The sequence below is a fragment of the Myodes glareolus genome, chromosome 19 (assembly GCF_982192425.1).
Source record: "Myodes glareolus chromosome 19, mMyoGla1.1, whole genome shotgun sequence".
In the NCBI taxonomy this organism is placed as follows: domain Eukaryota; kingdom Metazoa; phylum Chordata; class Mammalia; order Rodentia; family Cricetidae; genus Myodes; species Myodes glareolus.
The window spans coordinates 35,803,360-35,830,251 of record NC_142044.1 but is presented as its reverse complement, the minus strand read 5'-3'; the positions used below and the strand labels follow the sequence as shown (position 1 = coordinate 35,830,251).

General features: G+C 51.7%; 2 protein-coding genes across 3 annotated transcripts in view; one reads left to right on the top strand and one right to left on the bottom strand.

Annotated features, from left to right (window-relative positions):
• Positions 1-12,104, top strand: part of Slc45a4 (solute carrier family 45 member 4) — a 71,078-nt gene extending 58,974 nt beyond the window's left edge. For both annotated transcript variants that reach the window (XM_085678894.2, XM_048457461.3), the window contains exons 4-8: positions 904-1,083; positions 1,539-2,608; positions 3,272-3,368; positions 4,150-4,361; positions 7,384-12,104. In XM_085678894.2, coding sequence (XP_085535020.2) covers positions 904-1,083; positions 1,539-2,608; positions 3,272-3,368; positions 4,150-4,361; positions 7,384-7,749 — 1,925 coding nt within the window. In that variant the 3' untranslated portion in view covers positions 7,750-12,104. The remainder of the gene's footprint in view (positions 1-903; positions 1,084-1,538; positions 2,609-3,271; positions 3,369-4,149; positions 4,362-7,383) is intronic.
• A 4,863-nt stretch (positions 12,105-16,967) lies between these two features.
• Positions 16,968-26,892, bottom strand: part of Dennd3 (DENN domain containing 3) — a 56,264-nt gene continuing 46,339 nt past the window's right edge. Inside the window, exons 17-23 of the mRNA XM_048457143.3 lie at positions 25,598-25,705; positions 23,897-24,036; positions 23,214-23,371; positions 21,008-21,141; positions 19,637-19,752; positions 19,417-19,554; positions 16,968-18,449 (exon numbers count right to left, since the gene is read on the bottom strand). Of these exons, the coding sequence (XP_048313100.3) occupies positions 18,249-18,449; positions 19,417-19,554; positions 19,637-19,752; positions 21,008-21,141; positions 23,214-23,371; positions 23,897-24,036; positions 25,598-25,705 (995 nt within the window). The 3' untranslated portion in view covers positions 16,968-18,248. The remainder of the gene's footprint in view (positions 18,450-19,416; positions 19,555-19,636; positions 19,753-21,007; positions 21,142-23,213; positions 23,372-23,896; positions 24,037-25,597; positions 25,706-26,892) is intronic.

Below are 26,892 nucleotides of genomic sequence, written 5' to 3'. Positions count from 1 at the left end.
ATAGAGATCATTCCTTGGATGGTCCTGGCCACGGGTAGCCAGCCTGTAGGCACCAACTCTCTTGCCAGTGGGGCCTCCTGGGCAACCATGGACCCAGTGGGTTGAGGTGCAGTCAGAGGACTGTACTTCATGGCCAGGCCTGTCTTTGCCCCACCTCTAGTCCTGACGATTGGTCCCAGTATGAGCAGTCCAGGGCTGGGTATTGATCTCTGGGTCCAGGCAGGTTCCCCAATCAGGTAAGACTTGGTGTATGAGGGCAGCCTTCTCAGAGGTTCTCGGTGCCTGCTGAGGCTACATGTTCCTACTTAGATCCGTATAAACTTAAAGCCTGTGCCTAGCTTGGATGCTGAGGCAGAGCCAACCAGCTCAGGGAGCATCAAGGGAGCTTGAGTTGGTGGGAAGAGGAGGAAATGGCTTCTTTAGAGCAGTGGAGGTGGTGGCCCTTGCACAACCACTGCAGTTGATTCCAGTTGTCTTACCAGCTGGTGTGGCCACTGCTGCTGATGGACAGAGGAACAGGAACCTTTTCCCTTCTTGCTTGAAAAGCTACGAGGGAAGGAGAGATAGCTTATCATTGCTGCTCTTACAGAAGACCCAAGTTAAAGTCCCAGCATCCACATGGTAGCTCACAACCATCTCTAACTCAAGTTCCAAAAAATCTGATGCCCTTTTCTGACCTCTGCAGGCATCAAGCATGCACGAGGTGAACAGCCATACATGTAGGCAAAACATCCATAATAAAATAAATATTTTTTAAAAGAAGGAACTCTTGGGGGCTGGACGGAGGGGGTACACCCACAAACCACAGAAATGGGATGAAGCTTACTGATGTCCTGAAAGCATTTGCCTCAGGAGCCTGACAGTTGACTCTGGAGTCTGACTGCTTCCCTATGCTCTGTCTAGGTCTGGCGCTTGGCGATGTTCCCAACCGGCAGCCCATTGGCATTGTCCTCACGGTGCTGGGAGTAGTGGTCCTGGATTTCAGTGCCGATGCAACTGAGGGGCCCATCCGTGCCTACCTGCTGGATGTGGTAGACAGTGAAGAGCAAGATATGGCTCTCAACATTCACGCCTTCTCTGCTGGTAAAGACCCTGCCAGGCCCCTGGTGGGAGGGAGGAATCTGCTCCTTGGTGGCAGTGACCATGCTGGGACCTTAGGAACCACTGTGGTTCACTCCTGACCCATGAACCCAGCAGGATTAAGGGACTGAGGAGCAGGGCTAGGAAAGAGTAAGACCTGCCTGGATGACATGCCTGCCTGGTGGATTTGGTGAGGGCCTCACATTGACACTGCCTGGGGACCACCCAGGTGGGCTCGGGCTGCTTCTAGACCTGAGACTCCTTTTGTCTTGTATTTCTGACTAGAAATAATGTTAGACCAGTCTTCAGATCTGTGCTGTCATCGGAGTTGTTCCATGTCTTTGTCTCCGCTGTCCCTTCGTTCTCCATCTCACTGATTTGCTACATAACCCAGTCCCCCTGTGTAAGGGAGAGCCCTGTGTTGGGCCTGAAACTCACTGTCACTTCTCTACCTACAGGCCTTGGTGGGGCTGTTGGCTACGTGCTGGGTGGGCTGGACTGGACACCGACCTTCCTAGGTGATTGGTTCCGGACACAGAACCAGGTGCTGTTCTTCTTCGCTGCCATCATCTTTTCAGTGTCAGTGGCCCTGCATCTCTTTAGCATCGAGGAGGAACAGTACAGCCCACAGCAGGACCGCAGTCCTGAGGATGCCACCCTGCCCAGCACCAGTGTCCAGCCTAGTGCCCCAGCCCCTGCTACCCGCCTCAGCTCCCTCGGTGGGGGTGTGCAGGACGGCAGCTCCCCGTTCCCAGATGAGGTGCAGTCAGAGCACGAACTGTCCTTGGACTACCTCGACGTGGACATCGTGCGCAGCAAGAGTGACTCGGTGCTGCACATGCCCGATGCCACCCTGGACATGGAGCCTGAGCTACTCTTCTTGCATGACATAGAGCCCTCCATCTTCCACGATGCTTCCTACCCCAGCACCCCCCGGAGCACCAGCCAGGAGCTCCTGAGGGCCAAGCTGCCCCGCCTGTCTACGTTCCTCAGGGAGTCCACCAAGGAGGACGACACCTTGCTTGATAATCACTTGAATGAAGCTAAAGTCCCAAATGGGAGAGGTTCCCCACCAATGGATTCACTCAGTAACCGCTCTAAAGTGGACTTGAAGCCTTCAGTCATGTCTGGTTCCATGAGGCGGCGTAGGCACATGTTCCACAGGCAGGCTTCTAGCACCTTCTCGTACTATGGTAAGATTGGGTCCCACTGCTACCGCTACCGCCGGGCCAATGCAGTGGTCCTGATCAAGCCATCGCGAAGCATGAGTGACCTGTATGACCTGCAGCAGCGGCAGCGATCCCGGCACCGCAACCAGAGTGGGGCCACTGCCTCCAGTGGGGACACGGAGAGCGAGGAGGGTGAGGCAGAGACCACTGTGCGCCTGCTATGGCTATCCATGCTGAAGATGCCCAAGGAATTGATGCGGCTCTGCCTCTGCCACCTGCTCACTTGGTTCTCTGTCATCGCGGAGGCTGTCTTCTATACTGATTTCATGGGCCGGGTTATCTTCGAAGGGGACCCCCAGGTGAGCACCCTATGACTAGCAGCTTCACTGCCCAGGAGAACTAGGCAGTCTCAATGTTCGGGACTTCTTGTGAGCCTACATGCACTGCCCTTGCACCCACATGTCCATGTGGGTCTGGGGTTCCCCAGCAGGCAGCTGACCAGTGCACATTTAAATCCATGGTCAATTGTGCAAGCTGAGACAAAGTTGTGATGGTGGGGTCTATGGTGACCATTTGTGAATACTAGGTTCTTTCACACATAGGACCAGAACCTCTTTGAGTATTGTGAATGGAGTGTTGGCTTCACTATCAAAGGAACAGCCTATTTTTATTCTTACCAGGCCCTGCTAGTGGTTCTGGGCTTGCGCCGTGGCCCTGTAGGTGGTCACAGTGGTCTGTTACACCTTTTTCAGGGGCTAGCATGGCATCTCAGCCTCATTTCTGCCTATCTAGATCAACCTTATTTCAGGGCCACGGGCAGGATTCCACTTCTCATTGTGGGAAAGAGTTGCATGTGGACTGGGAGGGCTGGAGGTCGTTTATCAGATACTGACCTGGACTTGGGTTGATTCTCCTCCTCACTAGAGTTTCTGTCACCTCTCAATCTGCCTGCATGGAAATGCAGAGTAATTTCCTCTGCCCTGAGGGTAGCAAATACCCTCAACCTCCTCTCTCTGCAACAGGCCTCCAACTCCACCTTATGGCATAAGTACAATGCTGGCGTGAAGATGGGCTGCTGGGGCCTGGTCATCTACGCTGCTACTGGTGCTATCTGCTCAGGTGAGAATCGGGATCCTGACTTCATTCTAAATAGAGGAAAATCTAATAAAGTTAGCTGGTGTGGCTTGGGATCAGGTGTTTCTGAGACTTGGAGGCCACCTATATGCTGTTGGTTCCATGGCACTGTTCAGTGTGGCGGCACTTGTGTATTAGCATGTTGTCACTGCCATGCCAATACCAGCTGCGGCCCAGCAGTCTGAGGGGCAGTGGAACAGGTCCAGGCTGCTAAGGACAGGAGCTCGGATGGATGGGGTGATGGGCTCTCATCCTAAGGCAGCATCTCTCATTCACTTTCTGAACTTGAAAAAGTTAGGATTGGAGTCCCTTCCCTTAGCTGCCCACACTCAGTCTGAACCTGGAGTGGGAGTCGACTTTGTTGATCTGTAGGTGAAGAGGGTAGGGCAAGCCAAGACAGGTCAGCCAAGTGTCAAGGTGACAAAGAGATTCCTCCTGGAGGAGGTGGTGCCTGGGAGGACCCAATCAGAAGACAGTATCCTGAGGCTGGCCCAGAGTGCTGGGGAACACAGAATGACAAGGGAAGGGCCAAACATTTCCCCGAGGATACCTGGGTGGGCAGTCAACAGTCCAGGGAGGCCACAGAGCTGACTTTTTTCAGAAATGCTGGAGCCCCTAGGAATACAGGTAGGCATGGGCTGCATGGTTCAGGTGGGCAGGTCTTTATGCCTGAAGGCCTAGGTTCAACCAGAGGGTGGCAGTGATTGGGGGTAAGGAGTCTATGGAGGCAGCAGCTCTGTCATGATCCTTGTGGTCCTCTCTGCAGCCCTGCTACAGAAGTACCTGGACAACTATGACCTGAGCATCAAGATCATCTATGTGTTGGGGACACTGGGTTTCTCTGTGGGCACCGCTGTGATGGCTCTATTTCCCAACGTCTACGTGGCCATGATCACCATCAGCACCATGGGCATCGTCTCCATGAGCATCTCCTACTGCCCATATGCCCTCCTAGGGCACTACCATGACATCAAGGAGGTACAGCCAACCTGCGGGTGCTGAGTGGAGGTGGTGATAGGGTCACTTCCAAACCCTACTTGGCCTTAGGTCTGGTTGGTCATCAGGGGCCCCCATCTGTGCTCAGTTCCCTGCTGTCCCCCTTGTCTTCCCTTCTGATGAAGGCAACAGTTTCCATTCTCTTAATCATTCCTTGGCCACAAGGTCTTCTCTGAACATCCAGGTTCTGGGCCCTGTCACAGCTGGGAACAAGAAGCTGTCCTACCCACTATCCCTTTACCATCATGTCCCCCACTAGTGGACATTTCCCTTTCCAGCTCACTGTTTGGTTGGACTCAGCTCTAGCAGCTAGCCTCAGTGCCCTTCTCTCTTGCAGCATTTGAAGAGCCACTGTTAGCCACTGCCTCTGAGGTGTCACTACTGGAGCCTCTGTGTAGAGTGATTGGAACCAGGTGTAGAGGAGCACAATTACATATCCAGCGTCAGGGAGAGCTGAAGGCCAGAGGGTTTGGACTGTAAGATCCTCCTCAGCAAGTTTAAGGCTAGCCTAGACTACTTAAGACCCTGGTTTAAAAGATAAAACAACAACAACAACAAAATCAAGCAGCTGGGCATGGTGGCACATAACTTGAATCCCATTAATCATTAGAGCAAAATCAATTTGCTCATCAGGTACACAGCACACCCACTCCTAATCAAACCTCATGGTGGTGGTGTTCTGTGGATGAGCTCTATAGGCTTCGTACTGCTGAGGCTGAGCCACTTGCTGGCCTTTCAGACGTGGTCATACAGAATTGCCCAGACCAAGAAAGATAGTGTCCAGGGTCTAGGAGGTCTTTCTCCCCCTGCTGCCCTGATCTTACCTGCATCTGGCCTTCCTATAACTAGACTGGCATTTTCCATTTCACCTCATTCTGTGTGGCTTTGGTAGCATGCCGGGGCCTACCACTCATCCCAGGCCTCTGTGTCACCTAATGTCTGGTTAGCAGGTTCTAGTGTACCTTGAGGTAGTGGAGTTAGACTCTCACGTTCTTCCCCCAGGTGGGTGTTCTTGGAACCCAGGGCCTCCCATTCTGTCTTCATTGTTGCTAAATGGCCACACAAGTGCATGTGCTATGCTTCTGGCCATTTTTCTCTGTCCTTGAATGTTCTTTAAAGTAGGTCTGCAGTGAGTCTTGATGTCAAGTAGCATGAGCTCCTTAGCTGTTAATCAGGGTCACTCCAGCTGTCCCATTGTAGCCTAACCTGGTCTAGAACTTGTATAGAGCCCAGGCTGGCTTCCAACTCATAGAAATCCTGTTGTTTCTCCCTAGAGAGTGCTAGGATTATAGACATGAGTTGTCATACACATTTGAAAAAAACAAATTACTATTTGGTTTCAAGACAGGGTCTTACTAGTATCCCTCACTGGCCTGGAACTCACAGAGATCCACCTGCCTCCACACCCTGAGTGCTGGGATGAAAGATGTGTGCAACTACACCTAGCTAATGTAAACCCCCCCCCAATAATTTCAAAGATTTTTCTAAGGTCTCAGGGAGATAGCTTAGTGGTTAAAGTTTGGTATCTACGTATAAGGACCTGAATTCAGAACCTATGTAAGGCCTTGGGTGTGGTAACTCGTATCTAAAACCCCAGTGCCAAGTGGGCAGAGATAGAAGGTCCCTGGGGCTCATAACCTAGACGACCATTGAGTGAGAGACACTGTCTCAGAGAAGGAGGTAGAGAGCAATAGAAGACAACACCTGATGTTCTGATGCTGACCTGTCTCCATGGGGTGTGTGCGCGCGCTCGTGTGCTTTTTCTTTTTTCTTTTTCTTTTGTTGGTTTTTCAAGATAGGGTTTCTCTGTGTAGCCCTAGCTGTCCTGGAACTCACTTTGTAGTCTTGAACTCAGAGATCTACCTGCCTCTGTCTCTCATGTACTGAGATTAAAGGCATGAGTCACTGCTGCCTAACTCACACAGATTTTTATGGTTTTTGCTTAATTTCTATTTTGAACGCATGGATTATTCAGAAGTACACTGGTGAATTTCTGACATTTTAGGAGTTTTAATGATGATCATAGTGGGCTGGTTTTTAGTAATCAAAATCAGAGAGTGCACATGTATATGATTTCAACCTTAAATGAGCTGATCACTCAGTTTGTGGGCCAGCATGTCCCATATATGGTGAAATTTGTATTCTACCCTTGTAACCTCTCTATGTCCATTGGGTACGGTGGGGTTTGTTTGTTGTTCAACTGTTCTGTTCTCTTTCTGGCTTCTGAGAAGTGTGTTTAAAATCTCTCTTTCACTGTGGTATACTCAAGTCTAAAATGTGAGTGTGGTTTTCATCTTCTGGATAGGTTGGCCTCCATATCTCAAAGACGAAGTCTCCTTTGGAGACTTGGGGTGAGCATAGCCATGCAGTGCACAGGCATGCTTTTTTTTTAATTTTTTATGATTTATTTATCTTTATTTCATGTGCATTGGTATGAAGATGTCAGATCCCCTGGAACTGGATCTTCAGACAGTTGTGAGCTGCCATGTGGGTGCTGAGAATTGAACCCGGGTCCTCTGGAAGAGCAGTCAGTGCTCTTAACCACTGAGTCATTTCTCCAGCCCCCCCCCCCCAGGCATGCTTTTATATCATGTTCAAGAAAATGAACAAACGAAGCTGCCCAGTGTTCTCTGCCCTGTCACCTGAGCCCACATACACGTGAGTGACTTGAGCTCCCTGCTTTCCAAGTAGATAGATCATCAGGGTGAGTTGGGCACTCCTGTGTCTGCCCTGCTTCTCTTCCTTGGGCTAGAGGCACTGTCCTGGGGAATCAGGTCCTGATTAAGTTGCAGAACTGCTTCTGCAACTGCCAGAATTTTCTACCTTTCCTGCCTGCCTGGTGCCAGGTAGGACCTGGGGCTCTGGAGATCCCAGCTGGGCAACTGCCTAGAAGCTCACGCCATGTGGATCTCGTCTCTTGACTGCAGGCAGTGTCCACAACCCTGAGGTACAGATGAAGACTGCCCTCTCTGCACCTCTCACACTTGTTTCCCTTCTCTTGCAGTACGTCCACCACAGTCCAGGGAACTCCAAGCGTGGATTTGGCATTGACTGCGCCATCCTCTCCTGCCAGGTCTACATCTCCCAGATTCTGGTTGCATCTGCCCTTGGAAGCGTGGTTGACGCTGTAGGGACTGTCCATGCCATCCCTGTGGTAGCCTCCGTGGGCTCTTTCCTGGGTTTCCTGACAGCCACATTCCTGGTGATCTACCCTGAGGTGTCAGAGGAGGCCAAGGAGGAGCAAAAAGGCCTGTCCTCAGGTCCTGCTGGTGAAGGCGAGGGTGGAGCAGGTAGTGAGAAACCCACTGTGCTGAAGCTGTCTCGGAAGGGGGGCCTGCGGGGGCCCGTGGAGACAGAATCCATGGTGTGAGCCCCAACTGGCACATTCCACAGTAGAGGACAGGGTGGACTGGGGGTTGTGCTTGCCAACACTGTGTGAGCTGGAGTTCCTTCCCAGAGCGCAGTTCAAGTTTAGTAGGTGTTAGGTGTAGGGTAGGTTTAAGCTATTAGGCAAAAATATCACTCTAATTACCTTTCCCACAATTAAAAAATCATTTGAAATCTTTTTTATTGAAAAAACTTAATTTCAGCTGTCTTTTATTCTGCAGGTATACCATTCTGCATGTTTTAAATTGTGAAACATTCACATCATAGTCAATAAGCAATTAGAAAATGCAAGGGTCTGCATTTCTAAAACAGTAATTGAACATGCAGAAGCTCCGACTCCCTTGGTGGGTGTTGTCTGAAGGCAGCAGACAGCAGTACAGTGTCCAGATTGCCCAGCAGGTGTCTGGGGGCTCCTCAGCTTCCTGCTGGCACTGCCTTGCCTCAGAGTAGTTTTTTCTGTTTATTTTTGAAACGGTATTTTCTTTTTTACAACTGTGGTTTTCTTAGAGCAGCATCTCTAGTGAACTGGGCCCACAGTCCTGTGCACAGCTGTCAGTGCCTGAGACCACACACCAAAGCTGGGGAAGGGTCCCAGAGTCATTTGAGCAGGAGGCAGCCATTCCCCAGGGCACCCTCCAGACATTCTGCCCAGAGACAGCACAAATCAGGACAGGAGTGCAGAATGCGAATTCTCAGCGTGCCTCCTGCGTGCTTGTGTGTGAGTTTGTCTGTATCCAGTCCCTACCCACACGGTCTTCCCCAGAAGACCACAGGGCAGCTGTTGGCTCTGCGTGACACTTCAGTTTGTCTCTACATAATCTTTGGGAATCCAGGCACAGAGCTCCAGGCAATCACTGACTCCCGAGTCCTGCTGCAAGGCTACCTCGAGAGTGTGGGGAACAGGGCACGTGAGGGTGCCGAGGCCTACCTCCCTGCCACATTGGTGACATTGGTCCTCGCTGGAACCTAACTGAAATCTTGTGACCTCATCACCTGCTCCTGCTGATGGTCACCTGAATGGGAATGAAGGCAAAGAGAAGCAAGTATCTGCCTGGGCAGGAGGGCTGTGACTCAAGAGCCCGACGCAGTTTCCAGTCTCTGCATGTGAGCAAAACCCGGGCCCCAGGGAAGCAGGCTCCTCAAATGCTGCAGCTGTGGTCCTTTTCAAACCATGATCTCTGTTAAAAACTCCACAGTCTTGTCTTTTGGCTTGTGAGACCGTCAGTCTGCTCTCAGGAGAGGGGAGGTCCTCCCTGAATGAAGTCAAACCTGTACTCTTGCTTCCTCGATTGGTGTTTTTACATAAAGTACTTTAAAGTGCATGAGAATCATGCTGCAATATGAGCATTCTAAAGCAAATATATATACATATATATTTCAAGATGAAAGTAAGCCGTTTTTAAATAAATTACTTGAATTTTCTGTGTATTCAAAAGAATGCTATGTTTAACGTTCTTGGCAGACCTCTGTCTTGCCACATTCCCACACTGGTGGCGCTTTGTAGTTTGTAGTGTTTTGTGTCTGGAGAGCAGAGGTGTGTACTCAGGATACCTTCCATCTGCCTGGGTCCTCCCTCAAGCCTAGGCCTGCAGAGGACTGACCCCACCTTCCAGTGTTTTGTGTTGCCAGTTGAGAACAGAATTGCAAGTCTCCTGCTCAGATGGGAGAAGTTGGACTGCCAAGCACAGTCCCCACACTGAGCCCTCCAGCCAGCCAAGCCCCATCAGCCGGGTGCTCTGTCCCTCTGGGGAAGCAGGCACCTCTGGACTCCTCTCTTCAGTTAGCGTCCTAGGCAGGTCGTCCCTGTGCAACTCAGTTTCCTTTGGGGGTTTTAAGAGGGTATCCCTTCCTCCTGAGACTTCTGGTCCGTGGTAAGGACCATAGCCTCTGTTTTCACGCATCCTGCCTTCCCACCTTGCCATAGCAGGACAGAAGGAGGCAGGAGTGCAGAGAACACTTAAGTGGCAAAATCTGGCTCAACCCAAACTCTGGAATCATCATATCAAGTGTGGGTCTAGGAAGGTGCATGCTGCTCACAGCACCCCACCCATCCTGAGGTTCAGGATGCAGACCGTGCTTACTGAAGCCGAATGTCAGGTTTGGAGACCAGGAGGAAGAGAGATGGGATCACCATGTGCGGTCTGCCGGCCCTTGAGGTGCTAACCTCCACTCACCACGATCTGAAGTAACACAAAGACACTCTGGTCATGGCACAGGCCTTGGCAGAACCACTGGTAAAATATTGACACCCTAGATGAACAGCCAGAAACATGGCTGTTGTTGTCAGGTCAGGCTGCATGTCTGATAGTTTTAAAGACCTGAATCTGTTAGGTGTTTGCATCGAAATCCAGCTGTCTGTGGGTCTGGTCCAGGTGAGGTCTTGGGCCGAGACCCTAGGATAGCAGCAGTGTTGGTTTCTGGGCTTCCTTGCAGATAAATAAAGTGAGCCGTGGGCCTCAAGGTGGATGTGTCTCATCTGGGGTAGACCAATAGCCAGATCCTTTTGCCTAACCCTTCCCTTGCTGAGAGGTTGTTCTGAGATTGCACCAATGGACAACTGTCAGGGCCACTGATTGTGTATTAAACCAAGGGAGGAGGGCTGGCGTGTGACACCGACGCCTTTGTTGCTCAGAGTAGCCCAGGCATTTCTGTTTTTTTGACCTGGGCTGTCAATCCAGCCTCCATGGGTAGTAAGGTCCCAGAGAGTACTACCTGAGTAGTTCTTTTGTGAGAGGAAAGGTGATCATCTGGGCCTAGGGGGCTGGAAGGGTCAAGCAGGTGCCCATTTGTGGCCAGTACTGAGACTGCAACATGGAGTTAGCTTTGTAATGCCTTGGGGCCTGGACTGCGTGAAAGCACCATGTGGGGTTTTAGTGGGAATCCTTTGGTCAGAGGCCATAGAATGCACGTAGGTTACTAACAGAAGGGAGTGATGATAGTCTGAACCCTGCTTTTTGTTGCCTGTCAAAGTCAACTACAATAGTTGTTTTAAGAGAGGCCTCTTAAGATACGAGACCCAAGTTTGCCTGTGCCAGAGTATCAGCTGGTAGGAAGGGGTCCACAACCTACTTCCGGCTGGGGCAGAATAGCATGATGGCACTTCTGGTGTCTGGAAAGCTGGCTTTGGGACATTGTTCTTAGCCTAAGATCTTAACTGGAACATCCGCTGAGAGGTCTACACCCTCAGGCCCACCCTTGAGCTCCTCGGGGCCTTGTGAGGGTTGGTTTGGGAAAATTTGGGAGGGAGAGGGCAAGACCTGGTTGGTAACGTCCTGGAGTGGTCAAGATGTCATAGAAAGTGCTTGTGGTCCCCCCAACAACAGCAGCCAGGGTACCCATTGTCTTATCTCCCTGCTGCCGCTGGCTTGTGCAGCCACCTAAGTGGATGGCTCCCTTTGTTTGTAGTCAGTGGTTGGTGTGTGGCAGCCATGGCCACATTTACCACAGGTCAGTGTTATGGGGCACCGTCTTCTAAGATTGGACACTCCTCAACCTCACACGTACCAGATGCCACGACTTCCCAGCTGTTCTGCTTCCACCTGAGCCTCTCTTCAGCCACCAACCAACACCTGGCGTGCACAGGTGAAGCCACAGGTGGTTCCTCCTCCAGCGGCTGTCACTAGCAGTGGGCTCACCCCGTGCCTGCATCCTGAAAGCAGTGCTTCTGAGAGTGCCTGGGGACTGCCCAGCGGAGCAGCCTTGAACGGACCTCAGTGTGGCAAGCAGGGGATGTGCGCTCAGTAGCTCTTGTCACCACCTCATGAAAAGCGAGCATCGCCATCAGGGCTGAAGCCCGAGATGGCCCCTTGGATGGCAACCCTTGGGCCTCCAGGAGACCTTAGCATCTCTGGCAGCCCCAGCTGTGCACTCTCCAACGCCTGCCAAAGGTCCTGTGCTGGGATGTGGAGCGGGAAGCATGATTTTTGGAAAGGCCTTGGCACAGGGGCGCTCCCCAGGCGCCTTGGAACAAAACTATTTAGTTCCTTTGTGAACTGGAAACAGGACCACTGTTATCAACTTATTAAAGTTGGAGCACTGTAATAGCTCTTGCTGATTTTAGCAATGGTTAAGTGTGTGTTAAACACATGTTACATTTTATGAGGAAACAGATTATAAGAGTACTATCACACATATTTTGTTTTTTATAAGGTGGATGTTTATGTCTGCTTCTGTCCAGAGCCCTGGGGCTTTGTCTGTTCTTTGTCACATGCTGGGCCACTGGTCCCTGTACACAGTGTGGTGTATATGGCCTGACTTCTTCCTGCCAGGCCAGTGCCTCCCCTGCCTCTATTGCTGTTACGCCGTGGTTGACTCAATAAACGTTATCATTGCAGGTGATAGTGTGGACCTGTCATTTTTGAGAGACTGCTCTCCTGGAGTCTGTTGTGTCCAGGGTGAGGCAGAATGTTCCTCCTGGCTGTGGCCAGTGCCTGTAAGCATGGCCCCGGTTCCTCAGAGTTCTCCCAGGGCCCACGAAATGGGTTCCTGCAGCTTAGGTCTCTAGCAGCCCAGAGGTAAGGAGGTTGGGCCTGTTCCTGGTGGTGGATGGGGGTCTCCTTGTGAGCAGCAGGAGAATGGGGTCTGTTGGGAGCTGGCCAGTCTAGGCAGTGAATAGCTTTTAACCCTTGTGTGTGAGCGCACAGCCCTGGGTGCTAGAGGTGGGTGTTCCAGACCTTCCTGGGACAGAACATGTTATCTGAGTCTCTTGGCGACCTGCCAAATTCTTTGACACTCACAACCCTTGTTAGGGTTCTCAACCTGGGTCACTCTGAATAAGGAGCTGGAGCCATCTATGTCCCTGGACAGCTGTTAGCTGCTGCTGCGATTAGCTGCTGCAGACTCCAACTGCGGACTCGTAAAGGACCCTTGAAGCAGTTACATACTGCAGCTGGGATAGAGAACATTGGTTTCTGACACACAGGAAGTGCTGGTAGTGACCCAGGGACCTGAAGTCCTACCTCCATACACACTCAAGATGAACTCCTGCACTGGAGAGAGCCAGGCATGTCACCTCTACTATCCACTAGCCCTGTATACCTGAGATCTTGGGGTGGTGACAGGAAGAGAATTTCTGCTAAGGGGTACCCCATTGCCCTTTGCAGGAGCCAGAATCAGCACCTTCCAGGCCCCTTCAGCAGCTGTGGCTCAGTGAAGGACATGTGGCTCACACACATGTGACCCTCTCGTCTGGGCTGGGGCCCTAAAGGACAATCTCTAAAGTCATATGTGTGCAGTGACTCAGAGGGACAAGAGCCCCGGGTCTCCTATCACTCCCATAGCTTCATATCTGTGTCTCATTACACTGGGGTGACAGGCATATACAAGTACTCCTGGCTGAGGAAGGGGTTTGCTTTTTTTTTTTTTTTTCTGTGCGAATGATGTGACCCAAGGCCTCATTGCTAAGCCATATACTCAGCCACCAAATGACATTTCAGTGTGACTTATGTTGGCTTTTGCTGGAAACTAACCATATTAAACATCTTTGTTCTATTTATGAGTGCTTTGCCTGCATGTTTATATATTCACCATGTGTGTGCAAGTGCCTGAAAAGGCCAGAAGAGGGCATTAGATCCTCTGGAGCTGGATTTACAGACTGAGCCACCACATGGAGGTGGGAACCAAACCCTCGGGAACTCTGCAACAGAAGCAAGTGCTCTTAAGCACAGAGTCACATCCCCAGCCTGCTAAATGTCTTTGCATCTAAGTAGCTTCATTGGTAAGGTACCTTTTATTCAGTTTTCAGCTGGGCTCTTCATCTTGTTAATTTGTAGATGTTCTTTACATATTGTAGATTTAAATTTAAAAAAAACAACTTGTCAGAGCTAGTGTTTCCCCCACTCATGTTTTTTTTTTTCTATTTTTTTATTCATTTATATTACGGATTTTGAAACAGGGTCTTGCTCCAGTTAGCCTCAGACTCACCATTATCCTTCTGCCTCAGTCTCAGAAAAACTGGGATCACAGATATGAGCCACCATGCCCAGCCTTTTTTCCCCCCATTTTAATACTGTATTTCGATGGAGTCTAGTCAGCCAGTTTTCTTTCATGTGTAGCATTTCTCACATGTTCTTGGAAGTAGTCTTGCAGCAAAGCTGCCCAGGCCTTTCCTGTTCTTGTCCTTAGAGCTTCCAGGTCCACACTGGGTCAGGGGAGTGCCCTGACATCCACCCCAGACAGTGCAGCAAGGCCTGCAGTCCCTTCCCACACCTCGGTGCTTCAGCCTGTGCACTCCTCCCCGTCCAGTGGCTTTCCTGTCTCTGTGCAGTCACCTAGAACCTGCAGTCTGTCTTTCTGGCCTGCTGACCTGTCAATGACAGATGGCATCGCTGTTTTCTTAATCGCTGCCATTTGTGGGGATGCTTTAAAAATCATGTCCTGGGGACTTGAATCTCTGATCTTTTAAATAAACGTTTCTCAGCATTTCTTCATGTGACGTAATCCCCAGCTGGACTGGAATTCATGAGTCAGTCACTTAGGAGAGAGCAACTTTCAAATGTTAAGTGTTGCAATTCATGAGCACAGTATATCTTTTGAGATTTTTATACTTGCTGTCCAGAGTGTCTTGCGTTTTCAGGGTACCAGTCTTCTGGCCTTTTATTGATTGTCTTTCTACCCCATACCACTCTACATGGCGGCAGTGCAGCCTGAATGTCCCCAGTTTTCTGCTGCAATGTTGTGTCCTGGCTTTACACCCATTTACTGTTTTATAATCCTCTGGTTTACATGGACAGTGATGTCTGCAAGCTGACAACCACTAGTCTTTCTTAGACGATGTTGTTTTATAACTTTTATTATTTCATGTGGATGAGTTTTTGCCTGCTTGAATCTTTGTGCATCATATGCCTGCATGGTGCCCAAAGAGGCCAGAAGAGAGCATCAAGTTCCTGGAACTGGAGTTACAGCCAGTTGTGAGCTGCCACATGGGTGGTAGGAACTGAACCTAGATCCTCTGGAAGAGCAGTCAGTGCTTTTAACCACTGAGCCATCTTTTTGGGGGGGGCAGTCTCAAATTATAGCTTCAGGTTGATCTCAAGCTCTTACCAATCCTCCTGCCTCAGCCTCCCAAATAAGCATGGTTCACAACACCTTCCAGTCCAGTCTTTATATGCTTTCTGTTCCTTCCCAGTGCAATAGCTGAACTTCATGCAGCATTGCCTAGAAGAGGAGAGAGCAAAGCCCCTGCCTGTTCCCCATCTTGGGGAAAACAGTGAATCTTCACTATTATTGGTCATGTGAGCATCCAGTGGGTACTCTGTCTGTCTGAGGGAACAAGCTTGTAAACACTTTAAAACACCACGGCAAGGGCTGAGGGTGTGTAGCTGAGTTGCTATAGACAGCTTTACTGCCATGAATGTAGCCCTGGACTCCAGCTCCACATAAACTGAGCATAATGGCTTCTAATTAAAGTCTGTGATCAGAGCGTGTCCTATAGATTCAAACCTTTCTTAACTCTTTGTGGTCAGAGAGCATGTGGGATTCAGACCGTCCCTAACTGTATTGTCCAGTATCTGCTGCAGCTCCCTGAGTTTCCCCTCTACACTGCTGATCCTACACCCTCGGGGGTTTCACTCACCACTCCAGATGCCACAGCCTCCATCTTCAGTCTGGGCTTTGTCCACTTGTTAGTCTTTTTTCATGTCTCTATTAACATAGCTAATTTTACTAAGTCTTATGTCCTTTTTTTTTTTTTGAGGCTGTGTATAACCTTGAACTCCTGACCCCTGCCTTCACTTCCTGAATCCTGATGTCAGTTTCAGTGCTCATACTGTCGCCAGGACACCCTGATTCTGGGGATTGAGAGGGGCACTTTGCTGCACCTCTGGTCGTTCAGACCAGACACAAGGGTGAGCCTACAGCTGGCAAGCACCAGCCAGAGCATGTTCAGTAAGCGGTAGCCATGTGAGTGTCCATGGCCACTGTAATAAGTGGTCACAGCCAGAGGACTGAGACAACAGAAACCGCTCGCCCATAGCTCTGCATAAGTCTAGAATCAAGGTCCAGCACGGCCGCAGTCCCTCTAAAGCTCCGGCAGACACCTTCCTGCCTCTTCCCACTTGGGAAAGGCTTCTGGCCTTCAGCTGTCCTTCCTGCCTTTGCCCTATCTTCACATGACCCCCATGCAGGTGTGTCTGCCTCGACATGGCCAGGGACCACAGTTCAAGAGTCCCAACAGCACATCTACAGAGATTCCTTCCACATAAGGCTGCATGCATGGATCCAGAGGGTTAGGGCATGGACAGAGCTATTGGAGGGCCACCATTCAACCCTCCACAGTAGCTTGCACATCTTCTCTTGCCTTTTCTTGATGTTCTCAAGAGAGCCGAGCTCACAGCCCAGGAGGACGTACCTGCTGAGCAGTTCCTGGGTGCCCAGCCATGTGCTGTGTCTTCAACATGACCTTGCCTGTCTCCATACCAGCCCTACTCAAAGAAACCAATACTGCTGCACAACGTTCTGGTCTCTTGACCAGGTCTCCAGCAAGCTCAAGTCATCCTGGTTGATGAGCCTTGCCCATGATCCAGGCTGCCCCTCTTAATAACACACAAACCCAAGGCTTCCTCAGCCTGATGTATGCCTGGGTCACAACACAACATGGAGGAGCCACATGGCCAAAGGAACCCCTTGTGTCCAAGGCACAGAAAAAACCAAAGGCATCAAAGTGCACTTTTCTATCTCAGTAATCCCTCACAAGGCTCTTACACAAATACAAAGCCATGTGCTCACTCTAAACCCCTTTGGCACCAGTGTCCCATCACTGTTGAAGCTTCTCCTCTTGATTTAAATGACTGTCCCCTAAAGCCTCTGACTCTTTGTGCCAGTCAGTTGTTCCTTGTGAGACCTTAGAAATTGTTTCCACAAATGAGAGAGATGAAGTCTGAGTTGGAACAACTTGATTGATACTTAGAATGGATGGAGAAATTAAAAAGTTTCCTGTGTCTGCCAGGTGCGGTTGGCATGCCTGCCACCCCAGTGCTTGGGTGACTGAGGATGGAGATCAGTTGGGGTCATCCTGGGCTACAGAATTAGACCTTGTCTCAAAAGTGAAAATGATCCCCTTCCAGACAGCTCCCAAGATGCCAGGGCATGGCTCAGTGCTAGAACCCTTGTCTGGCAGGAAGAGAGACCTGCTTCCACAGGCCCTGCAAAGAAGAAAAGGAAAACAACCTTCCAGTTTCGAGATCTCTACCAGCTCACAGCAGCTGAGTAAAACAAGCAGCATTTATTAACAAAAATTTATTATATTAATCTACACATTGTAAACACCTGGTCACACATGGACTGGCATTAAATAACTTAGAATCCATTTATGATCGACTTTTACACCTGGCTTCCTGTATTTACAGAGACTGGCTGAGCCTGTGCCCTTGACTGCTGGCCACATTGTCTTTCTGGACATCTGGAGCACCCCTCGGGGAGCACAGACTCTAGGGAGGGGTGTGGCTCTGAGGCATCCTCTGCACAATGTTCGCAGGAGCCATACCTCAAGGGAAGCAGCAGTTGGTGGCACAGACCCTCCAAGCTTGGACCTACATCTCTACTCGCAAGAGCTCAAGTACTTCAGGACCCTGGCCTGGTCAGAGACACAGACCATTGGCAACCCTTTAGTGACTGCCTCTAACGTGGCGCACATGGAGTCCTGAAAACCCGAGTTGGGATCCAGAGGGCTCCCAGCGGAGCTCACAGGAGGATACACGGAGGACAGGTCTTCTCCTCTCTGGTCCCAGCATCCACACAGAACACTTCCAGAATGAAATTGAAGCGGTATGGTAAACAAACAGAGATCTGCGGTTCGGGGAGAGGCTCTGTGTGCACGTGCAGAAGATACACAAAATGCAGGTGCATCGTGAGCCAATGAGGCAGCTACGCATGCGTGCACTTCTGGGACGCGCTTCCTGCCTGCAGTTGTTTCTTCTTCATTAAAATTTTAATGCAAAGACCGAGCCACTCAGCTGCCCAGTTTCTGCACAGACAAACCTGAGCAGTACTGTCCCCTTCCTGGGGCAGGCCTCGGTCACCTGCTCTGAAGGAAGGTTAGCCTGGCTAGCTCAAGCAGGTTCTGCCAGTGTTCACCTCAAACACTCAGAAGCCTCTCTGGAAGCAGGAAGTCAGTGGAAGCTGAAAGGCGCTGTGGCCAACAGCCACACACCAGCCCTGGCCATGCCGCTGAAGCCCACGTGCTGGCAGAGTAAACATGAAGAGCGAGGAGAGGCCAGGCATGGGGACTGGAGGTCACGTGTGGCACAGCTAAATTGGCAGCTGTGGTGCCGGCTCCCACTTGTGGATTCTGGAAGGGTCTAGGTAACATGAGGTAACTTCACAGTGGAGGTTATCGGCAGTAGGATGCAGCTGCTCACCCAAGGTAGCAGTTGGAAGCAAAGGCCCTTGGGAGTAGACAGTGGGCCCCAACTGGCTGCAGATGCAAGTGTGTGGCGGGAGGCGCCCTCTCCCAAGGTGGACCTGGCTCGGCACAGCAGGGCGGTCTCACTCCACTTTCCAGATGGCGATCTTGCCCTCCTCGCGGCCCGCTCCACTCAGCACATAGCGATCCTCGGCGGAGCACAGCGTCTTCACGGTGTCAGAGTGTGCCACCAGCTCCTTCTCCACCGTCATCTTCTCCACGTCCATCACAAAGATTTTCCCTCTGGGTCTTCCCTGCGACAGCCCCCTGCCACCCACCCAGATCTGTAGGGAAGAAACAGGGATACTCCTTGAAGCTGAGTGCTCAGATGCCCCGCAAACTCATGTCCTTCCTACTGGCCAGGAGGTTGGGCTACCCTGGTGGACCTAGGACAGTCCTTTAGGCCTGAAATCCAGGGGACAGTGTGCTCACAGCTAACATTGCCTCCTGAACTTGAGACCTGCTGAGGTCAGCCTTCATTATAATTGCGGGAGGACCGCTGCAGGAGCCTGCTGGTGAGCACGGGCTGTCTGACCTCAAGGTCACACACTGGAGACCGCTGACTCACCAGTTAAGCTTCTGTGAAATGGGGCCACACCCCATGGTATTTCCCTGCCACGTGTTAGGCAGGGCTGGGACCTGTCACCTCTTTTTTTTTTTTCCAATCCAGTTTCTCCCTTTGGGGCTGGGACTGTCTCCTCTTGGCCTGTCCCACTACTATAATTTACAGAGGCGGGGCCCCAGGACAGACCCCACTCATATCCTTATTGCTGCAATTGGAATGAGTGTTCTCCAGTACCCCAGGTCTGAGGTCGGTGAAGGTGTCTCCCAGAAACTCACACGCTATCAGAATAGGAAGTGGTTTGGAGATAGAGTCCTGGGTGAGACATGGCCAGACTTCAGCGAACTGCACCCTTAGGAGACACAGAGGCTGCCCTGGGAGACTAAGCCAGATGGAAGAGGTGCGGCCACGAGCCAGGGTGATCGCGCGTGGCTTCAACACCAGAAGCTGTGTGGAAGGCAGGTCTCCACTGAGAAGTGGCCACCCTGCCAACCCCTGGGATTGGCACTGACTCGGCCTTCAGCTCCGGTGGGAAGGAAGGCTGTCGGTCATTCCCCAGACTGAGCGCTATGAAGCCTGAGCCCGTGACAGCCGCCTCATGGGCAGCCTCATATTCCTCGTCTTCCCACTAAGGAAGGAAGGAGGAGCCCGAGGGGATGTTCTCGGGTGGCTGGACACCGTCACCTCACCTGCCTCTTCACTCGGATCATACAGCTAATCTCGGTGCAGTCTGGCACAGGGGTCTTCTGCGGAGGCTGGCTCAGGTCCTTCATGCTCCAGACATACAGATCACTGCACCCCGCGCCGGCCACCCACAGCTGCTCCTTCTGGGATAGAAATCACCGTGGGACAATGGCACTGTGACCAAGACAGCCCTAGCCTGGACTTTAGCACACAGGCCTGGAGTACCTCAGGCAGAAGCTGGAAGGCCAGCAAGGGGACGGGTGCCTTGTCGGAGTTCTTGATCTTCAGCTCATGACGATGGAAACCCTGCATTGTCACCACCACGATGCTGCGGCCTGTACCTGTGGGAGGAAGGACCAAGTGGGGGGGTGGGCAGAGCATGCTCAAGACACAAGGAGCAAAGGGTTAGAAGGAGAGACAGACGGAGCACACAGGAGATGCAGGGGTACTGCCACCTGGGACTCCCTAGGAAGGTACTGACTGCCCAGCTGGGGTTTTTCCTTGCGACCGCCATGAGGCAGGTTTCACAGTTCCCACAAGATGCTCTAACATCTAACAGACAGGGTACCTCCCATTCCATGACTGTCACTTCATGGTGATCAGGAGCCCAAGCCCAGTCCTGGGAGATGCTCTCAAGCATAGCAAGCAAGAAGAAACCTGGGTGCCAGGACTCACCAGGAATGATAATGCATCCTGGCAAAATAAGTTTTCTTAATTTCTTGGAAGGCCTGCTGACTGCCCAGTGATGTGAGGCCACGCGGGGCCCCCCTTAAGAGCACCCAGGCGAGAGGGAAGTGGAGAGGGAAGCTGAGAAGAGAGCAGAGAAGATGGAGCTGGATTAAAACACTCAGGATAGCAGCAGGCAGGCGAGGAGGGACGAGAGAGCAGGCCAGCAGTCTGTGTGTGGTGACACTCCTGTGACCCCAGCGCTGGAGGCGGAGGCAGGGGGATCACAAGTGTAAGATGAGCCACAGCTACCTAGAGAATGTGAGGCCAGTGTCATCTGTGTGGGACCCTGGGGGAACAGACGGAGATGGGAACAGGAGGAGAGACAGAGCAAGGAAGAGCATGCAGAAACGGTGCCGTTGGGGAGCCCTCATATCTGTTTTCAGGGAGGCCTCCCGCTACAGGCATCTCCTATACCCCAGGATGTTCTGAAACAGCCTAGAACCTACCCCTCCCATCACCCCTTGGCAAACTGTCTGACTAGGTTCTAGACCCTGGGGTTCCAGGGATGGGCTAGGAATGATAGAAGTGGCGGTCGCTCAGCCCGGCCAGGCTTGCCCTCAGAGGCAAGTGTGGCACACACGCAGAAGAGGTTGCTGCAAAGGGAAACCCAGGGTCCCTGGGCCAGGCTAACCTCCACCCCCCAGCCATAAGCAGGTTACCAAGAAGGAGCCAGGAAGTGGCAGGCACATAGCAGGATGGAGAGGAAACCTGGAGAGTGGCAAGCCAGGCTCCTAAGGCAGAGCGATTGCTAGGACAGGAGGAACCATTGAAAATCAAAGCAGGAAACTTATACAATGAAGGGAGGGGGGCTCAACCTAGAGCAGGATCAGGGCATCATGCTCACTGGCTGACGGCCTGAAAACTTACAACACCACAGGCGGTCACTGTGCAGGCTGATGGACATGAGGTCACCGTATGGCAGCTGAAACCGGCTGATCACTCGCAATGTGCTGACATTCCATGCCAGGACCGTCCCGTCCAGGCTACAGGAGTAGACCTCACTGAGGGATTGAACATACACGTATGCAATTAAGAGGCCAGGTGGCACCATGCACTATTGACAATGGAGATAATGATAAACCAGTGTGACACACCAGGAACAGAACAGGTTTTGGATGTCAGGCTCCCCATTCTAAGCCACTGTGAGCTCGATGGGGTCTCGGAGCAGAACCCCAGTGTCACCATTCACTGCATCAAGTCCTAAGCAGGGCTGTCCAACTCAGAGGGACTAGAGAGGGCAGGCTCGCCAGTACCATGGATGGTGGCCATCCACGGTAGCAGGTTGGGTGTGCAGTGGCCAGTACTACCCGTGACTCCTGCACCACCCCAGCTCCTGTCATTCTCACGAAAGCACTACATGTCCAGCTGGGCCTGGGCCTGGGAGAAGAGAAGCGCCTCTGGAACTGCCTGAGGGAACAGGGGCTAGGGGATGGCATGGAAGACAGGCTAGGCAGACATTGCCAGAACTGGGGCTGCCCCACACAGCTAAAGACCCTGCCTTGCTCTTGCGCCTCCCCTGGGGATTGTTCTGTCAGGTCTGACCTAGCTGCGAGGCACTCTTTTTGTTTGTTTGTTTGTTTTTGGTGGGAGGGGGGGATTTCGTGACAGAATTTCTCTGCGTAGCTTTGGAGTCTGTCCCAGAACTTGCTCTGTAGACCAAGCTGGCCTCAAACTCACAGAGATCCGCCTACATCTGCCTCCCGAGTGCTGGGATTAAAGACGTGTGCCACCAGCACCCAGCAGAAGTTGGCATTCTTAGGAAAGTAAAGACAGTATGACACAAGCTGGTATCAAGGTGTCCCCGAGTAGTGCCACAGTGGAATCCTGTACCCAGCACCTCAGAATATGACCTTAGATTTAGAAGTGGAGTCTCTGCAGAGACCTGTAGCCAAGTTGACATACCATCACTACAGTAGGCCCTGGCCCAATAGCACTGGTGTCTTTACAAATGGGAAACCTGAGCCCAGAGATGGTCACACACTGTGAGGGCTGTGGTATGATGAGGTTGGACTAATGCATCTACGAGCCAGGAAGTACCGAGGCAACCATCATAACTGGGGAAACAGGATGAAGCTTCCCACCGCACCGCTGCAGCTTTCCATCAAGGTGGTTTTGGGAGACCAGTACACAGAGAGACTGTCCATCCAGATGTGACATGGACAAGTGAGCCAGGAAGCAGGTGGCCTTGAGGCGGGGACCCCCCTAGGCTTTCCCTAACCTGCCTCTGGATGCCGGCTTCACTGGTGGGTGAGTAGGTGTGGGGCGCTTCAACCTTTGGCCCATCCCCCAGCTTGAACCAATGTCCTGGTGTACCTCACCCTCCTTGTACCTCACACTGGCTAGGATAATCAGAGTTTTCTGGGTCAAACCCCTCCCATGGTGGCTTGGCCTTAGAATTGGGGGGGCATAGAGTCAGGAACACCTGGGTGAAAGGAGGTTTCTCTGTGACAGGAGAACTCTTGCCTGTTCACCCTCCAGTGAAGCCAGCCCAGAGCTGTCTGCCATGCATGCCTTTGGCAGGGAGGGTGAAGCCCCTTGAAGTAAGCTGGATGGGTTTGCAAATGAAGGTAAACAGGGCTCCAGATCCCCCAGGACACCTGCAACACTAGCTTACAGACTCAGAAGGGAAAGGTGTCCCCGTCAGCCTGCAAACAGCTGGCCTTCTGGTGACTCTCGGGGTCTGAGGGAGCCATGTTCCACAACGGCGTTTTAGAGATAGTCTACACCGAGAACTGGGTGCTCTCTCCTACAAAGCCAGATTTCTGATGTCTGGAAAATGAGAAAACCAGCCATAACCAGTACTTCCTGGGTGGACCCTTTCCAGTTTGGGCCAAAAGCATGGGCTGTTTTAAGTAATCTTGGCCGTGAGGCCGAGAGCCAGTGGTCACCATGCTGGTTTTGTCGTCTCAAAGGCTCCTTTCTTTCTCTTTACCCACAAGCAGAAGCAGACCACACATGTCTCCTGCCGACTCTCCTTCCTGACACTTCTTGCCTGGCAAGGCCCAGGACCCCTTACCTTCCACACCCCTGGGAGCCAAGCTCTTCCCATTCCTACCCCAGCGGGCCCTGGTACCTGGGCTTCTTCCCATTGTGCACCACCAAGCCAGTGACCGCTGCACGGTGATCCGTGAGCTGTTTGTTGCAGGACATGCTGTGGACATTGATGATGTAGATGACGGAGTCCTCGGAGCCCACCCACACCTGGCTGTGCTCTGCCATCACCATACAGTTCTAAAGGGGGCCAAGACAGAAGGGTGGGGTGAGCCGTACAGACCAGGTTCACAATCTGCACTTAGTAGCCCCAAATCATGAACACTGCGAATGCACACTGATCTTGCAGTCTTGTAAGGCCCAGTCAGAACCTTGTGGGTTCCCATTTAAAGATGCCTTATTGAGAACACAGATGTATAAACCATGGCAGAAAATACAGTAGGGACAGGATAGTCGTCCACAGCGTGAGCTGCAAGGAGCAGCATTAACTGCACTGCCTCGGCAAACACACACCGGCACTGATGTTTCCAATGGGTCTGGATCACCAGAGAGGCACTGACAGCAATGATCTGGGGGTAAAGACAAGTTTTAGCAGGTGGCTGGATTTGCAGTAACGAAGATGGGTAGTAGGAATGGCCAATCGAGCCATCAGGGCCTCTGCAGATGGCGTGTCATCAGGGGTTCTGACTTCTCAGTGATGCTAGGGGACACGCTGTCTGGTGAATCACTTTGAACATCACACTGGCTTAAAGGCGCTGCACTCACCACTTTGGAGGCGCCCACTTTAAAGCGATGCTGGTGGATGGTCCAAGAGGAAGCATCAAACACGACCACTTTGCCTTCATTCAGGGCGCACCACAACTTAGGGTGTGCATCTTCAATCTTCTCTGCAGGGTCAAGACGCCCTGAAGAAGAAAGTAGCCCCGAAACTTTTCAGTCAGATCAGTAATGGTGGGAGGGGCCACCTCCTACCACTCAGCAGTCCTGCAGACAGCCACAGAACACCAGTGCAGTGCCAAGTGCAGGGGTGTGGAGATGGCAGAGTGCCACCCTCCCTGGAGAGTCTGAGGTCTTGTGAGCTCCTGGAAGGGACAGACAGGACTGTGTAGAGTGGGGATGTCCTGTCGCACCAGGACCCACAGGTAAGCAGGCAGCATGAGGGTGGCTGGTGAGGAAGGGGGTCAACTGGAGAAACCAAGATATGGTGTGCCCGACGATTTCCACACCTACCCACAGCGTGGAGCAGGGTGTCTTTGCTTCGGGTTGTCACCCACAGTTAGTGGTTGGTATTTATCTATTTATTTAAGGTTTTTAAGATGGAGTTTCATGTAGCTCATCCTGGCCTTGAACTTGTGATTATCCTCCTGCCTCAGCCTCCTGAAAGCTGATCTTATAGATACGCACCAGCACATCCAGCCTGGCATAAATGGTAGTTCATTTGAGCCCTCTGAGGGATGTTCTCTTTGTTGAGATGAGGGCTTGCTATGCTCCCCAGGCTAGTGTTGTCCAATGTCACTGTGTCCAGCATGACTCTAGTTTAGAGTGTGGCTCTACTGGCATTGCCCTAACTGGTCATGAGACTGATGGTGTCAGAGCTGGGGTGGCCTCTTTCATGAGGTATGTGTCTTTTGGCAATACTGGAATACCTGGTTCTCTCTCAGGGAGTTGTGCTCTGGATGGCTGGATGGGAGCCCCTCGTGATGTCATGCCAGGAACACACTTGCCAGCACAGTCCCTGAGCTCCCACTCTGATTAGTGTGTGTGTGTGTGTGTGTGTGTGTGTGTGTATAGCACACTTAAGTGGAAGTTCGGAGACTACTTTGGGGAGTCAGTTTCTCCTTCCACTATGTGGTTTTTAGGGATCAAACTCAGGTTCTCAGGGTTATTGGCAAGCAAACACCCTTACCCATTTAGCCACCTTACCAGTCCAGAAACCCTTAATGTAGTCAAATCCATGCGTCCTTTGGTAATCAGGTATTTGGGGCTGGCCTGGTCATGTCTGTGCTGACCCACTAGCCTGTAAGTGCCTTTTTTCATCTAGACTTCCGTCCACTTGGAATTGATGTGGTGACTGACTGAAGTGGGTAGGGTTCCAGCTTCCAGTACGGAGCTAGGCTGTCCCATTACCCCATGGTTATACAACCATTCGCCAACAGCAGCCTCCTCAACCAGAGGTAAGAGCTGAGGGCACACAATACCTAAATTGTCACATACTGCAGAGGGCAGGGAATGAGCATTCTGGGTCCCTAACTATGTTGTTGCCCAAGTATAGCATGCCACAAGGCCAAGTGGGCAGAGTGGTTAAGACAGCTTTGCCCTATGGCTCAAGATTCTGTCCTACAGCCAAAAATAAAACACCCTCCCTGATTCTAGCACAGGGCTTCCCCTTCACTGCTGCCAGGGTGACCTCCAACCCAAATCTAAGTTCATCACATCCAGGAGCAGAGCAGTACGAGGTTGCCTTACCTGGAGTATACAGCAAGACATCAACAGCTTGGGGAGCAGTCTCTCCGGCTGAAGGGTTAATCTTGTGTTTCAGGGTCTCCGAGGTGGTCTTTGGGACCGCCATGGGTGCTGAAACACAAGCACAGGAGTTGGGTCACCAGACTCAAGAAGCAGGACATCAGTGACACATAACTCACAAGCTCTCCCGGTAGGTTAAAAACAACACGTGTGGCCTGAAGGGGGCGCTCTTGGAAATCAGCGTTAGGGATAGTACCATCCAAGGTGCCCTCTGGCCTCATCTCTGATGGGGAGCGGGGTTAAGAAGGCAGCTGCTAAGCATGTTCTCCTGGTTGAACGGAACGCTATTGTGTACATTTTCTTTTAACATTTTGTGTGTGACGCGCACACCATAGAACACATGTGGAGATCAGAAAACAATAGGAGTCAGTCTCTCCTTCAACCATGTCGGCAGGCTTGGCAGCACGCGCCTTTACATAGCGAGCCATCTTTCCAGCCCTGGGTCACATCTTCCTTACCCATTCATCTGTCTGACTCCATGACTAAGACTCCGCATATGATGCCAGGATAAACATGGGTGACCCTTACATCTCTTCCTACACAATTCAATTCTTGTTCCTAGGCAATGCAAAAAACCACCTTCCCTGGGGGTTTCTGGGACTACCTGCCAGGGTGAGGGACCCTCCTGCTAGCCCCCAGTGGAGACAATGCCTTGGGGACTTGCTGATGGCTTCTCCCCCCCCCCACCCTCCCTTTCTCATTAACCCTAATCTGATGCGAGTGCTATTGTCCTCATTTTTCAAAACAAATAACAGCTCTGAGCTCCAGCAGCACAGGATGCCACGACGGGACCCTCTGCCACAGGCACTCCACCCGCTGCCTGGGGCTGTCCCTTCGTTTGTGTATTTTTAAACCCTCCCGTCACAAGCGCTCCCAGTGCTTCCGCGTCAGGCTTGAGTCTTCACTGTGCTAAGCCATGCACTAGAAGGTATTTCTGGATTTCTGAGACCAGGGCTAGGAACTCAGCGTGCTGTGACCTGAGCTCAGATGGCGTCTCCTGGGCCATAGGGAACAAGGTGATGATGACAGAGCGGGTGCTGGGCGTTCCCATGGCAACTCTGTAAACTGTTTACAGAGGAGCTGGAAAGCCGGTCCATAAACTGCTGGGAGCGAGAAGGCCTGCGTTTAGAGTTCTATAAACAGCTGAAGTGCGGTGTTTATTTGATTTTATTCCCATCTGAGGGAAGGAGCAGTTCTGTCGAGACCCAGGGCCATCAGACAGAGCTCCTGGAGAGCTC